We start from the raw sequence: 15210 nt of genomic DNA, 5'->3' as shown, positions 1-15210 counted from the left end.
ACTAAATCTGTGTTTATGAAAGTGCTAAAATAGACTAAATCTGTGTTTATGAATGTGCTACAAAAGACTAAATCTGTGTTTATAAATGTGCTACAAAAGACTAAATCTGTGTTTATGAATGTGCTACAAAAGACTAAATCTGTGTTTATGACTGCGCTACAAAAGACTAAATCTGTATTTATGACTGTGCTACAAAAGACTAAATCTGTGTTTATGAATGTGCTACAAAAGACTAAATCTGTGTTTATGAATGTGCTACAAAAGACTAAATCTGTGTTTATGAATGTGCTACAAAAGACTAAATCTGTGTTTATGACTGCGCTACAAAAGACTAAATCTGTATTTATGACTGTGCTACAAAAGACTAAATCTGTGTTTATGAATGTGCTACAAAAGACTAAATCTGTGTTTATGAATGTGCTACAAAAGACTAAATCTGTGTTTATGAATGTGCTACAAAAGACTAAATCTGTGTTTATGACTGCGCTACAAAATACTAAATCTGTATTTATGACTGTGTTACAAAAGACTATGTCTTTATGAATGTGTTACAAAAGACTAAATCTGTGTTTATGACTGCGCTACAAAAGACTAAATCTGTATTTATGACTGTGCTACAAAAGACTAAATCTGTGTTTATGAATGTGCTACAAAAGACTAAATCTGTGTTTATGAATGTGCTCCAAAAGACTAAATCTGTGTTTATGAATGTGCTACAAAAGACTAAATCTGTGTTTATGACTGCGCTACAAAAGACTAAATCTGTATTTATGACTGTGCTACAAAAGACTAAATCTGTATTTATGAATGTGCTAAAAAAGACTAAATCTGTGTTTATGACTATGCTACAAAAGACTAAGTCTGTGTTTATGAGTGTGTTACAAAAGACTAAATCTGTCTTTATGAATGTGTTACTAAAGACTAAATCTGTGTTTATGAATGTGCTACAAAACACTAAATCTGTCTTTATGAATGTGCTACAAAAGACTAAATCTGTGTTTATGAATGTGCTACAAAAGACTAAATCTGTGTTTATGACTGCACTACAAAAGACTAAATCTATATTTATGACTGTGCTACAAAAGACTAAATCTGTGTTTATGAATGTGCTCCAAAAGACTAAATCTGTGTTTATGAATGTGCTACAAAAGACTAAATCTGTGTTTATGACTGCGCTACAAAAGACTAAATCTGTGTTTATGAATGTGCTACAAAAGACTAAATCTGTGTTTATGACTGCGCTACAAAAGACTAAATCTGTATTTATCACTGTGATACAAAAGACTAAATCTGTCTTTATAAATGTGCTACAAAAGACTAAATCTGTGTTTATGAAAGTGCTAAAATAGACTAAATCTGTGTTTATGAATGTGCTACAAAAGACTAAATCTGTCTTTATAAATGTGCTACAAAAGACTAAATCTGTGTTTATGAAAGTGCTAAAATAGACTAAATCTGTGTTTATGAATGTGCTACAAAAGACTAAATCTGTGTTTATGACTGCGCTACAAAAGACTAAATCTGTATTTATGACTGTGCTACAAAAGACTAAATCTGTGTTTATGACAGTGCTACAAAAGACTAAATGTGTTTATGAATATGTTACAAAAGACTAAATCTGTCTTTATAAATGTGCTACAAAAGACTAAATCTGTGTTTATAACTGTGTTGCAAAAGACTAAATCTGTGTTTATGGCTGTGCTACAAAAGAATATATGTGTTTTTGAATGTGCTACAAAAGACTAAATCTGTATTTATGAATGTGCTACAAAAGACTAAATCTGTATTTATGAATGTGCTACAAAAGACTAAATCTGTGTTTATGAATGTGCTACAAAAGACTAAATCTGTGTTTATGAATGTGCTACAAAAGACTAAATCTGTGTTTATGACTGCGCTACAAAAGACTAAATCTGTATTTATGACTGTGCTACAAAAGACTAAATCTGTGTTTATGAATGTGCTACAAAAGACTAAATCTGTGTTTATGAATGTGCTACAAAAGACTAAATCTGTGTTTATGAATGTGCTACAAAAGACTAAATCTGTGTTTATGACTGCGCTACAAAATACTAAATCTGTATTTATGACTGTGTTACAAAAGACTATGTCTTTATGAATGTGTTACAAAAGACTAAATCTGTGTTTATGACTGCGCTACAAAAGACTAAATCTGTATTTATGACTGTGCTACAAAAGACTAAATCTGTGTTTATGAATGTGCTACAAAAGACTAAATCTGTGTTTATGAATGTGCTCCAAAAGACTAAATCTGTGTTTATGAATGTGCTACAAAAGACTAAATCTGTGTTTATGACTGCGCTACAAAAGACTAAATCTGTATTTATGACTGTGCTACAAAAGACTAAATCTGTATTTATGAATGTGCTACAAAAGACTAAATCTGTGTTTATGAATGTGCTACAAAAGACTAAATCTGTGTTTATGAATGTGCTACAAAAGACTAAATCCGTGTTTATGACTGTGCTACAAAAGACTAAATCTGTGTTTATGACTGCGCTACAAAAGACTAAATCTGTATTTATCACTGTGATACAAAAGACTAAATCTGTCTTTAAATGTGTTACAAAAGACTAAATCTGTGTTTATGAACGTGCTACAAAAGACTAAATCTGTGTTTATGACTGTGCTACAAAAGACTAAATCTGTGTTTATGAATGTGCTACAAAAGACTAAATCTGTGTTTATGAATGTGCTACAAAAGACTAAATCTGTGTTTATGAATGTGCTACAAAAGACTTAATCTGTGTTTATGAATGTGCTACAAAAGACTAAATCTGTGTTTATGACTGCGCTACAAAAGACTAAATCTGTATTTATGACTGTGCTACAAAAGACTAAATCTGTATTTATGAATGTGCTACAAAAGACTAAATCTGTGTTTTATGAATGTGCTACAAAAGACTAAATCTGTATTTATGAATGTGCTACAAAAGACTAAATCTGTGTTTATGAATGTGCTACAAAAGACTAAATCTGTGTTTATGAATGTGCTACAAAAGACTAAATCTGTGTTTATGACTGTGCTACAAAAGACTAAATCTGTGTTTATGAATATGCTACAAAAGACTAAATCTGTGTTTATGAATGTGCTACAAAAGACTAAATCTGTATTTATGACTGCGCTACAAAAGACTAAATCTGTATTTATGACTGTGCTACAAAAGTCTAAATCTGTATTTATGACTGTGCTACAAAAGACTAAATCTGTATTCATGAATGTGCTACAACAGACTAAATCTGTGTTTATGAATGTGCTACAAAAGACTAAATCTGTCTTTATGAATGTTCTACAAAATACTAAATCAGTGTTTATGACTGTGTTACAAAAGACTAAATCTGTGTTTATGACTGTGTTACAAAAGACTATGTCTTTATGAATGTGTTACAAAAGACTAAATCTGTGTTTATGAATGTGCTACAAAAGACTAAATCTGTGTTTATGAATGTGCTACAAAAGACTAAATCTGTGTTTATGAATGTGCTACAAAAGACTAAATCTGTGTTTATGACTGCACTACAAAAGACTAAATCTGTATTTATGACTGTGCTACAAAAGACTAAATCTGTGTTTATGACTGCGCTACAAAAGACTAAATCTGTGTTTATGAATGTGCTACAAAAGACTAAATCTACGTTTATGACTGCGCTACAAAAGACTAAATCTGTATTTATCACTGTGATACAAAAGACTAAATCTGTCTTTATAAATGTGCTACAAAAGACTAAATCTGTGTTTATGAAAGTGCTAAAATAGACTAAAGCTGTGTTTATGAATGTGCTACAAAAGACTAAATCTGTGTTTATGACTGCGCTACAAAAGACTAAATCTGTATTTATGACTGTGCTACAAAAGACTAAATCTGTGTTTATGACAGTGCTACAAAAGACTAAATCTGTCTTTATAAATGTGTTACAAAAGACTAAATCTGTGTTTATGAATGTGCTACAAAAGACTAAATCTGTATTTATGACTGCGCTACAAAAGACTAAATCTGTAATTATGACTGTGCTACAAAAGTCTAAATCTGTATTTATGACTGTGCTACAAAAGACTAAATCTGTATTCATGAATGTGCTACAACAGACTAAATCTGTGTTTATGAATGTGCTACAAAAGACTAAATCTGTCTTTATAAATGTGCTACAAAATACTAAATCTGTGTTTATGACTGTGTTACAAAAGACTATGTCTTTATGAATGTGTTACAAAAGACTAAATCTGTGTTTATGAATGTGCTACAAAAGACTAAATCTGTCTTTATGAATGTGCTACAAAATACTAAATCTGTGTTTATGACTGTGTTACAAAAGACTATGTCTTTATGAATGTGTTACATACTATGTCTTTATGAATGTGTTACAAAAGACTAAATCTGTGTTTATGAATGTGCTACAAAAGACTAAATCTGTGTTTATGACTGTGCTACTAAATCTGTGTTTATGAATGTGCTACAAAAGACTAAATCTGTGTTAATAACTGTGCTACAAAAGACTAAATCTGTGTTTATGAATGTGTTGCAAAAGACTAAATCTGTGTTTATGGCTGTTCTTAAAAAGAATAAATCTGTGTTTATGAATTCGCTACAAAAGACTAAATATGTATTTATGAATGTGCTACAAAAGACTAAATCTGTATTTATGAATGTGCTACAAAAGACTAAATCTGTGTTTATGAATAGGCTACAAAAGACTAAATCTGTGTTTATGAATGTGCTACAAAAGACTAAATCTGTGTTTATAACTGTGCTACAAAAGACTAAATCTGTGTTTATGACTGTGTTACAAAAGACTATGTCTTTATGAATGTGTTACAAAAGACTAAATCTGTGTTTATGGCTGTGCTACAAAAGAATAAATCTGTGTTTATGAATGTGCTACAAAAGACTGAATCTGTGTTTATGACTGCGCTACAAAATACTAAATCTGTATTTATGACTGTGTTACAAAAGACTATGTCTTTATGAATGTGCTACAAAAGACTAAATCTGTGTTTATGAATGTGCTCCAAAAGACTAAATCTGTGTTTATGAATGTGCTACAAAAGACTAAATCTGTGTTTATGACTGCGCTACAAAAGACTAAATCTGTATTTATGACTGTGCTACAAAAGACTAAATCTGTATTTATGAATGTGCTACAAAAGACTAAATCTGTGTTTATGAATGTGCTACAAAAGACTAAATCTGTGTTTATGAATGTGCTACAAAAGACTAAATCCGTGTTTATGACTGTGCTACAAAAGACTAAATCTGTGTTTATGACTGCGCTACAAAAGACTAAATCTGTATTTATCACTGTGATACAAAAGACTAAATCTGTCTTTAAATGTGTTACAAAAGACTAAATCTGTGTTTATGAACGTGCTACAAAAGACTAAATCTGTGTTTATGACTGTGCTACAAAAGACTAAATCTGTGTTTATGAATGTGCTACAAAAGACTAAATCTGTGTTTATGAATGTGCTACAAAAGACTAAATCTGTGTTTATGAATGTGCTACAAAAGACTTAATCTGTGTTTATGAATGTGCTACAAAAGACTAAATCTGTGTTTATGACTGCGCTACAAAAGACTAAATCTGTATTTATGACTGTGCTACAAAAGACTAAATCTGTATTTATGAATGTGCTACAAAAGACTAAATCTGTGTTTTATGAATGTGCTACAAAAGACTAAATCTGTATTTATGAATGTGCTACAAAAGACTAAATCTGTGTTTATGAATGTGCTACAAAAGACTAAATCTGTGTTTATGAATGTGCTACAAAAGACTAAATCTGTGTTTATGACTGTGCTACAAAAGACTAAATCTGTGTTTATGAATATGCTACAAAAGACTAAATCTGTGTTTATGAATGTGCTACAAAAGACTAAATCTGTATTTATGACTGCGCTACAAAAGACTAAATCTGTATTTATGACTGTGCTACAAAAGTCTAAATCTGTATTTATGACTGTGCTACAAAAGACTAAATCTGTATTCATGAATGTGCTACAACAGACTAAATCTGTGTTTATGAATGTGCTACAAAAGACTAAATCTGTCTTTATGAATGTTCTACAAAATACTAAATCAGTGTTTATGACTGTGTTACAAAAGACTAAATCTGTGTTTATGACTGTGTTACAAAAGACTATGTCTTTATGAATGTGTTACAAAAGACTAAATCTGTGTTTATGAATGTGCTACAAAAGACTAAATCTGTGTTTATGAATGTGCTACAAAAGACTAAATCTGTGTTTATGAATGTGCTACAAAAGACTAAATCTGTGTTTATGACTGCACTACAAAAGACTAAATCTGTATTTATGACTGTGCTACAAAAGACTAAATCTGTGTTTATGACTGCGCTACAAAAGACTAAATCTGTGTTTATGAATGTGCTACAAAAGACTAAATCTACGTTTATGACTGCGCTACAAAATACTAAATCTGTATTTATCACTGTGATACAAAAGACTAAATCTGTCTTTATAAATGTGCTACAAAAGACTAAATCTGTGTTTATGAAAGTGCTAAAATAGACTAAAGCTGTGTTTATGAATGTGCTACAAAAGACTAAATCTGTGTTTATGACTGCGCTACAAAAGACTAAATCTGTATTTATGACTGTGCTACAAAAGACTAAATCTGTGTTTATGACAGTGCTACAAAAGACTAAATCTGTCTTTATAAATGTGTTACAAAAGACTAAATCTGTGTTTATGAATGTGCTACAAAAGACTAAATCTGTATTTATGACTGCGCTACAAAAGACTAAATCTGTAATTATGACTGTGCTACAAAAGTCTAAATCTGTATTTATGACTGTGCTACAAAAGACTAAATCTGTATTCATGAATGTGCTACAACAGACTAAATCTGTGTTTATGAATGTGCTACAAAAGACTAAATCTGTCTTTATGAATGTGCTACAAAATACTAAATCTGTGTTTATGACTGTGTTACAAAAGACTATGTCTTTATGAATGTGTTACAAAAGACTAAATCTGTGTTTATGAATGTGCTACAAAAGACTAAATCTGTCTTTATGAATGTGCTACAAAATACTAAATCTGTGTTTATGACTGTGTTACAAAAGACTATGTCTTTATGAATGTGTTACATACTATGTCTTTATGAATGTGTTACAAAAGACTAAATCTGTGTTTATGAATGTGCTACAAAAGACTAAATCTGTGTTTATGACTGTGCTACTAAATCTGTGTTTATGAATGTGCTACAAAAGACTAAATCTGTGTTAATAACTGTGCTGCAAAAGACTAAATCTGTGTTTATGAATGTGTTGCAAAAGACTAAATCTGTGTTTATGGCTGTTCTTAAAAAGAATAAATCTGTGTTTATGAATTCGCTACAAAAGACTAAATATGTATTTATGAATGTGCTACAAAAGACTAAATCTGTATTTATGAATGTGCTACAAAAGACTAAATCTGTGTTTATGAATAGGCTACAAAAGACTAAATCTGTGGTTATGAATGTGCTACAAAAGACAAAATCTGTGTTTATGACTGTGCTACTAAATCTGTGTTTATGAATGTGCTACAAAAGACTAAATCTGTGTTTATAACTGTGCTACAAAAGACTAAATCTGTGTTTATGACTGTGTTACAAAAGACTATGTCTTTATGAATGTGTTACAAAAGACTAAATCTGTGTTTATGGCTGTGCTACAAAAGAATAAATCTGTGTTTATGAATGTGCTACAAAAGACTGAATCTGTATTTATGAATGTGCCACAAAAGACTAAATCTGTGTTTATGAATGTGCTACAAAAGACTAAATCTGTGTTTATGAATGTGCTACAAAAGACTGAATCTGTATTTATGAATGTGCCACAAAAGACTAAATCTGTGTTTATGAATGTGCTACAAAAGACTAAATCTGTCTTTATGAATGTGCTACAAAAGACTAAATCTGTGTTTATGACTGTGCTACAAAAGACTAAATCTGTGTTTATGAATGTGTTACAAAAGACTAAATCTGTGTTTATGAATGTGTTACAAAAGTCTAAATCTGTGTTTATGAATGTGTTACAAAAGTCTAAATCTGTGTTTATGAATGTGTTACAAAAGTCTAAATCTGTGTTTATGAATGTGTTACAAAAGTCTAAATCTGTGTTTATGAATGTGTTACAAAAGTCTAAATCTGTGTTTATGAATGTGTTACAAAAGTCTAAATCTGTGTTTATGAATGTGTTACAAAAGACTAAATCTGTATTTATGAATGTGCTACAAAAGACTAAATCTGTCTTTATGAATGTGCTACAAAAGACTAAATCTGTGTTTATGACTATGCTACAAAAGACTAAATCTGTGTTTATGAATGTGTTACAAAAGTCTAAATCTGTGTTTATGAATGTGTTACAAAAGTCTAAATCTGTGTTTATGAATGTGTTACAAAAGACTAAATCTGTGTTTATGAATGTGTTACAAAAGTCTAAATCTGTGTTTATGAATGTGTTACAAAAGTCTAAATCTGTGTTTATGAATGTGTTACAAAAGACTAAATCTGTATTTATGAATGTGCTACAAAAGACTAAATCTGTGTTTATGACTGTGCTACAAAAGACTAAATCTGTGTTTATGAATGTGCTACAAAAGACTAAATCTGTGTTTATGACTGTGCTACAAAAGACTAAATCTGTCTTTATAAATGTGTTACAAAATCTGTGTTTATGAATGTGTTACAAAAGACTAAATCTGTGTTTATGAATGTGCTACAAAAGACTAAATCTGTGTTTATGACTGTGCTACAAAAGACTAAATCTGTGTTTATGAATGTGCTACAAAAGACTAAATTTGTCTTTATGAATGTGCTACAAAAGACTAAATCTGTGTTTATGACTATGCTACAAAAGACTAAGTCTGTGTTTATGAATGTGTTACAAAAGTCTAAATCTGTGTTTATGAATGTGCTACAAAAGTCTAAATCTGTGTTTATGAATGTGTTACAAAAGACTAAATCTGTGTTTATGAATGTGTTACAAAAGACTAAATCTGTGTTTATGAATGTGTTACAAAAGACTAAATCTGTGTTTATGAATGTGTTACAAAAGTCTAAATCTGTGTTTATGAATGTGCTACAAAAGACTAAATCTGTGTTTATGAATGTGCTACAAAAGACTAAATCTGTGTTTATGAATGTGCTACAAAAGACTAAATCTGTCTTTATAAATGTGTTACAAAAGACTGTCTTTATGAATGTGTTACAAAAGACTAAATCTGTGTTTATAAATGTGCTACAAAAGACTAAATCTGTGTTTATAAATGTGTTACAAAAGACTAAATCTGTGTTTATAAATGTGCTACAAAAGACTAAATCTGTGTTTATAAATGTGCTACAAAAGACTAAATCTGTGTTTATAAATGTGTTACAAAAGACTAAATCTGTGTTTATAAATGTGCTACAAAAGACTAAATCTGTGTTTATAAATGTGCTACAAAAGACTAAATCTGTGTTTATGAATGTGCTACAAAAGACTAAATCTGTGTTTATGACTGTGCTACAAAAGACTAAATCTGTGTTTATGAATGTGCTACAAAAGACTAAATTTGTCTTTATGAATGTGCTACAAAAGACTAAATCTGTGTTTATGACTATGCTACAAAAGACTAAGTCTGTGTTTATGAATGTGTTACAAAAGTCTAAATCTGTGTTTATGAATGTGTTACAAAAGACTAAATCTGTGTTTATGAATGTGCTACAAAAGACTAAATCTGTGTTTATGAATGTGCTACAAAAGACTAAATCTGTCTTTATAAATGTGTTACAAAAGACTGTCTTTATGAATGTGTTACAAAAGACTAAATCTGTGTTTATAAATGTGCTACAAAAGACTAAATCTGTGTTTATAAATGTGTTACAAAAGACTAAATCTGTGTTTATAAATGTGCTACAAAAGACTAAATCTGTGTTTATAAATGTGCTACAAAAGACTAAATCTGTGTTTATAAATGTGTTACAAAAGACTAAATCTGTGTTTATAAATGTGTTACAAAAGACTAAATCTGTGTTTATAAATGTGCTACAAAAGACTAAATCTGTGTTTATAAATGTGTTACAAAAGACTAAATCTGTGTTTATAAATGTGTTACAAAAGACTAAATCTGTGTTTATAAATGTGTTACAAAAGACTAAATCTGTGTTTATAAATGTGCTACAAAAGACTAAATCTGTGTTTATGAATGTGCTACAAAAGACTAAATCTGTGTTATGAATAAGTTACAAAAGTCTAAATCTGTGTTTATGAATGTGCTACAAAAGACTAAATCTGTGTTTATGAATGTGCTACAAAAGATGAAATGTATGATGTGTGTGTGTGTCCTACCCATTTGTGTGATACACAGTAAAACATACACAAAACTAAGCATTTATCAAATCAATTATTGTTATTTGATTTTAAAAATAATAAATATCTTGCCAATATGTCCACAGAAAATGTAATGAAAGTTATCTTTTAATCAAGTAACAACTTGACTGTCATCCCAAAACCTCAAACAACCATTTTTTTTTTCAAAGATTTATTTAAAAACATTACAAATGGTTACTTTTCCATTTTTTTTTTAAATAAGAAACATTCTTAGAGATGCCTTCATAATGTGTATTCTCTGTGATGGAAATGTACATTATTAGTTCATATATGTATCTTATAGATACTAGAGTCATGGTGTGCATTTGAGGTAATGTTTTATTCTTTTATTAGCTAACTTAAATCCTTCTCATAAACAGAGCCAGTAATATATAGGGCAATATAGGTCTATTTGAATTTTGACATTTGCTTACTAAAAAATGGCTTTTGGATTGGGAAGGGGGGGGGGGGGGGAATTCGACCTATTCGCGTTTTTTTTTCCTAGCAGATTCTTTTTCAAGCATATAGTTTCCCTGGCTTTTACCAGTGAAATAATTTTTACGGACTATTCACAACTGCATGCGAAATATTTTCGTTAAATCTACAGTGGATCTAGACTCTTGATCTAAGTCACTAAAATGCGCGGATTTTTTCAAGGCTGTGAGAGAATTATCTTCACTGAATTTACTGTAGATCTACTAGACTCTAGATCTAAGTCACTAAAATTCGCGGACTTTTCAGTACTGTGAGAGAAATATCTTCACTATATACCTATATTCTAGTGATTTAGCATAAATCTAGAGTCTAGATCAAAGTCGAGAAAATTACAGGACTTTTCACTGCTGTGTGAATATTCACTAAATTTAAATCTAGATCTAGACTCTAAAGCTAATTCGCTAAAATTCGCGGACTTTAACTCTAAGTCACTAAATTTTGCGGACTTTTCACGGCTGAATTATCTTCACTAGATTCTAGTGATTTCGAGTAAATCTAGAGTCTAGATATAAGTCACTAAAATTCGCGGACTTTTCGCGGCTGTGTGCGAATTATCTTCACTAGATTCTAGTGATTTCGAGTAAATCTAGAGTCTAGATATCAGTCACTAAAATTCGCGGATTTTTCACGGCTGTGTGTGAATTATCTTCACTAGATTCTAGTGATTTCGAGTAAATCTAGAGTCTAGATATAAGTCACTAAAATTCGCGGACTTTTCGCGGCTGTGTGCGAATTATCTTCACTGAACATACCGTAGATCTAGTGTCTAGATCTAAGTCACTAAAATTTGCGGACTTTTCGCGGCAGTATGCGAATTATCTTCGCTGGATATACGTAGATCTAGAGTCTAGATCTAAGTCACTAAATTTGCGGGCTTTTCACTTCTTTGTGCTAATTATCTCCACTAGATTTTAAGTGATTTAGCGTAAATCTAGAATCTAGCGTATTTCTAGAGTAATCTAGACATTAGATGTATCGAGATCATTAAATTGACTAAAATTCACTAATTTTTCAGGTTAGATGCGAATTATCTTCACTAGATCTAACTTAGATCTAAATCTTAATCTAGATAGGCCTACTATTACTAGATACTAGCTAGATCTAGAAGATTTACCGACTTTCCACGCGAAGTCACTCTTACACTTACAACAAGAAGATTTTAGGTGAGGGAGGGCCTGGAGAGGTGCAGCCTACAAATTAGTCTGGTAATTGCTCTAATTATAGACAATAGTCACTACAGACTATATCTAGCGCGTCTTTAGTGGTAACAATAAATGGAAACAAACATTTCTACGCTGACTTCAGAAAAAAAAAATGCCAGGTGAAATGCTTGCTTGAACCAAGGCCATCTTCAATCACGAGGTCGCGCTTCAAAAGTGGGTGAAAGGCGGTGTAGACGCGTCACTGGTCAGCTCATTAACACAGTCAGCCCGTAAGGTCATGCGATCAGAATGCCTAGTTACGCTGTTGTTGTTTTTTCCCCGCATTTTTAGCAAGAAATAAGCAAAATTATATTTTTTAAAAAAAATTGGGTAAAAATTTTAGGAGAGTGGACAAAATTTTAGGAGACTATCGGCAATTTTTAGGAGAATTTTAGGATTTTAGGAGACTTTTCATTTTTTAGGAGATTTTAGGAGTTTTTAGGAGCGCTACGAACCCTGGAAAAAGAAAGTTAAAGTGTGTAACAGAACTGACTCTAAAGATCATAATCTCTAAATTTCAAGCAAATAATACATTATTTAATATTTTAAGTCATTCAAAGTGTTCCGTAATTTTTGCATCAGTACAATCAATACCATTTCCACAAGATTTTATGTTTCCAAAAACTTACTTCTGATACATATTTGAAGCTTAGATTTTGTCATAGATTTACGAGTGTTACTATTTATTTGATGTATTTAACAGACACATTTCCTACTTACTGATAAAAACAAATATTTGATGATGAGAGTAGCGCAGCAATGTGGACACTGAAACAGTCTGTGGAAAAGAGATACAAGTCGTTACACAGATTTGTTATTAAACCTCAGACTGAAGGCACACATTAATCTTTAATCATTAATCCCAAACACTTGTAAATCAAAACAGACCTTACATGAAGAATCAGAAAAAAAAAAAGATTTTTTTTTTCAGAAACCAAAATTACCTTATAAAAAAAGGGAAACTCAAAACATAACAGACATATGACAAAAATAGAGAACATAGATAAACATATTTTACATTTTGTAAATTATAATTTATTTTGTAGTCTAGGTATAATTTTATAATGCTTGCCTCTAAATTGATCACGCGAAACAAGAGAAACTTTAAAGATTTTTTTCCTCAACTATCAGCACCCTCACTTATTCTTAAGCAATTAGTATTTTAGTGCACAACTTTGAAAGATTAAGAACTGACCAATACAAATACTGTCTCTCCCCTTTTACAGTAAGACATAATATGTTTTTTTAATTGTTTTTTTGTTACTTATGTATAGCACCACTTTTATACTAATAGCATGGTCAGGTCCATATCTTTTTTATGAGCCTATGGGGGAGAGGGGGGGGGGGGAGAGGTTCTGGAAGAATGTTTTCATGCTGCCTTTAAGTACTCAGCAAGCACAACTCAGATCAAGTCGGGATTCAAACCAAGCAGCTTTTGCCACCCACCCACTTATATCCCATTGCCTGGGGCTGCTTTAATATTGTAATGGAAGTTGATGCTTTAACTATTAGGTACACACACATTGATACATTTTTTAAGTCAAGGTGGGGGTAGGGGCTGAGTCTTAATGCACTTAGCTTCAGTACCCAGGGGTTCTCAAGTTTGGATCTCGGTGAAGACTGGGATTTTGAAATTTGGTCGTTGTGCTGGACACTTGACACCTTTGTTAGCCATCAGCCATAGAAACATGGCCTTTACATCATTAGCCCTAAAGACTGCAAGGTCTGAAATGGGGAACTTTACTTTTGGTATGCCTAGGTAAGCAGTAAGATGCATGTTAAAAGCGCTCTGATTGAAATCACTCATACTTAAGCTACTGGTACACTCGTTATATGCTTGCTTATCTTATCTTATAAAATACAGACATTACTTGAAAAAAAAGATGATGATTATGTCCTACACGTGTCCCTACATCAATCTAGTCATGCATGTTGATCAATGACTTAAATTCTGCCAAATCATTGGTTTTCCTGGCTGAATCAGGCAACCCATTCCATGCTCTATTAGCAGAAGAAGTATTTGCACAAGTTTGTCCCAGCATATGGAACGAGGAATGTGCCTTTATCTTTGTGTCTTTCTGGGTATTTTATTAGGTTTAGTTTTTATATTTGCGTTACTAGTCATAAAGTTACATGAAATAAAGTTTCAATATCAAAAGATAGATACATACTAAAGCAAACATGGGGTCATGGTAGATGAGTGGTTAAGTGCTTGGCCTATGAACATGGGGTCCTGGGTAAGAATCTAGGTGAAGACTGGGATTTTGAATTTCTGAATTTTAAGGGTGCCCCTGAGTCCACCCAACTCCAATGGATAGCGACTTTAGTTAGGGAAAGTAAAGGCGGTTGGTCGTTGTGCTGGCCACATGACACCCTGCTTGTTAACCGCTGGCCAAAGAAACAGATGACCTTAACATCATCTGCCCTATATATCGCAAGGTCTGAAAGAGTAACTTTTTTTTTAAAGCAAACATAGACATTTTTTTAATTGCAAGGCTCATCAAGTGTTAGGAGCATGAATGAATTGTGATGTTAAAAAGTTACATTAGAATCAAGTAGATACACTTTACAGCTATATTTACACAACATCATACAAATTTTATGTCTATGGATTTGTCTATGCACCTAAGAATGGCTTCATTGTGGCTTTACTCAGTCTAAATATTCCATAACAAATTTGGCGCACTATGTCATTCATTCATCTCTTTTAGTCTATATAAAAACGTTGACAAAAGTAGACTTACAAATATGAGCATGATGAAGGCTGCAGCCAGGTAGGACGTACGAGCCATCCACATACTAATGAAACGAAAATGTTCCCCCGTCACAACATTACGCAAGTAACCTACATCAGAGGAAATATTGCTTTGGATGAGGCATAGAAATACAATAAGTCTACAGAGTGAAATTGTGATAGTAAGTGTATGTGTTTTGCGTGGCTGGTAGTGCAGTGTGTGTGCCTGTGTATGAAGTGACCAGTGGACCTTGAGTGTACATGCTGGAGTGAACAGCAGTGTGTCAGGGACGGTGTGTAAAAGGAAGTCAGAGTATAGAGAACAAGTGGCTGGAGTAGAGAGCATAAATAAGGACGAATAAAATCATTGTGTTTATTGAAGCTCGTGTTGTTTTAGTCTATTA

At 31.8% G+C, this 15210-nt stretch overlaps 1 protein-coding gene across 2 annotated transcripts in view; it reads right to left on the bottom strand.

The window, feature by feature from the left end:
• LOC106063356 (membralin-like) overlaps nucleotides 1-15210 on the bottom strand; it is a 51689-nt gene that overhangs the window by 24331 nt on the left and 12148 nt on the right. For both annotated transcript variants that reach the window (XM_056030705.1, XM_056030706.1), the window contains exons 7-8: nucleotides 14817-14917; nucleotides 12793-12850 (exon numbers count right to left, since the gene is read on the bottom strand). In XM_056030705.1, the coding sequence (XP_055886680.1) occupies nucleotides 12793-12850; nucleotides 14817-14917 (159 nt within the window). The remainder of the gene's footprint in view (nucleotides 1-12792; nucleotides 12851-14816; nucleotides 14918-15210) is intronic.

This window comes from Biomphalaria glabrata, chromosome 5 (genome assembly GCF_947242115.1).
Source record: "Biomphalaria glabrata chromosome 5, xgBioGlab47.1, whole genome shotgun sequence".
Lineage (NCBI taxonomy): Eukaryota > Metazoa > Mollusca > Gastropoda > Planorbidae > Biomphalaria > Biomphalaria glabrata.
This window is presented reverse-complemented; position numbering and strand designations above follow the sequence as displayed.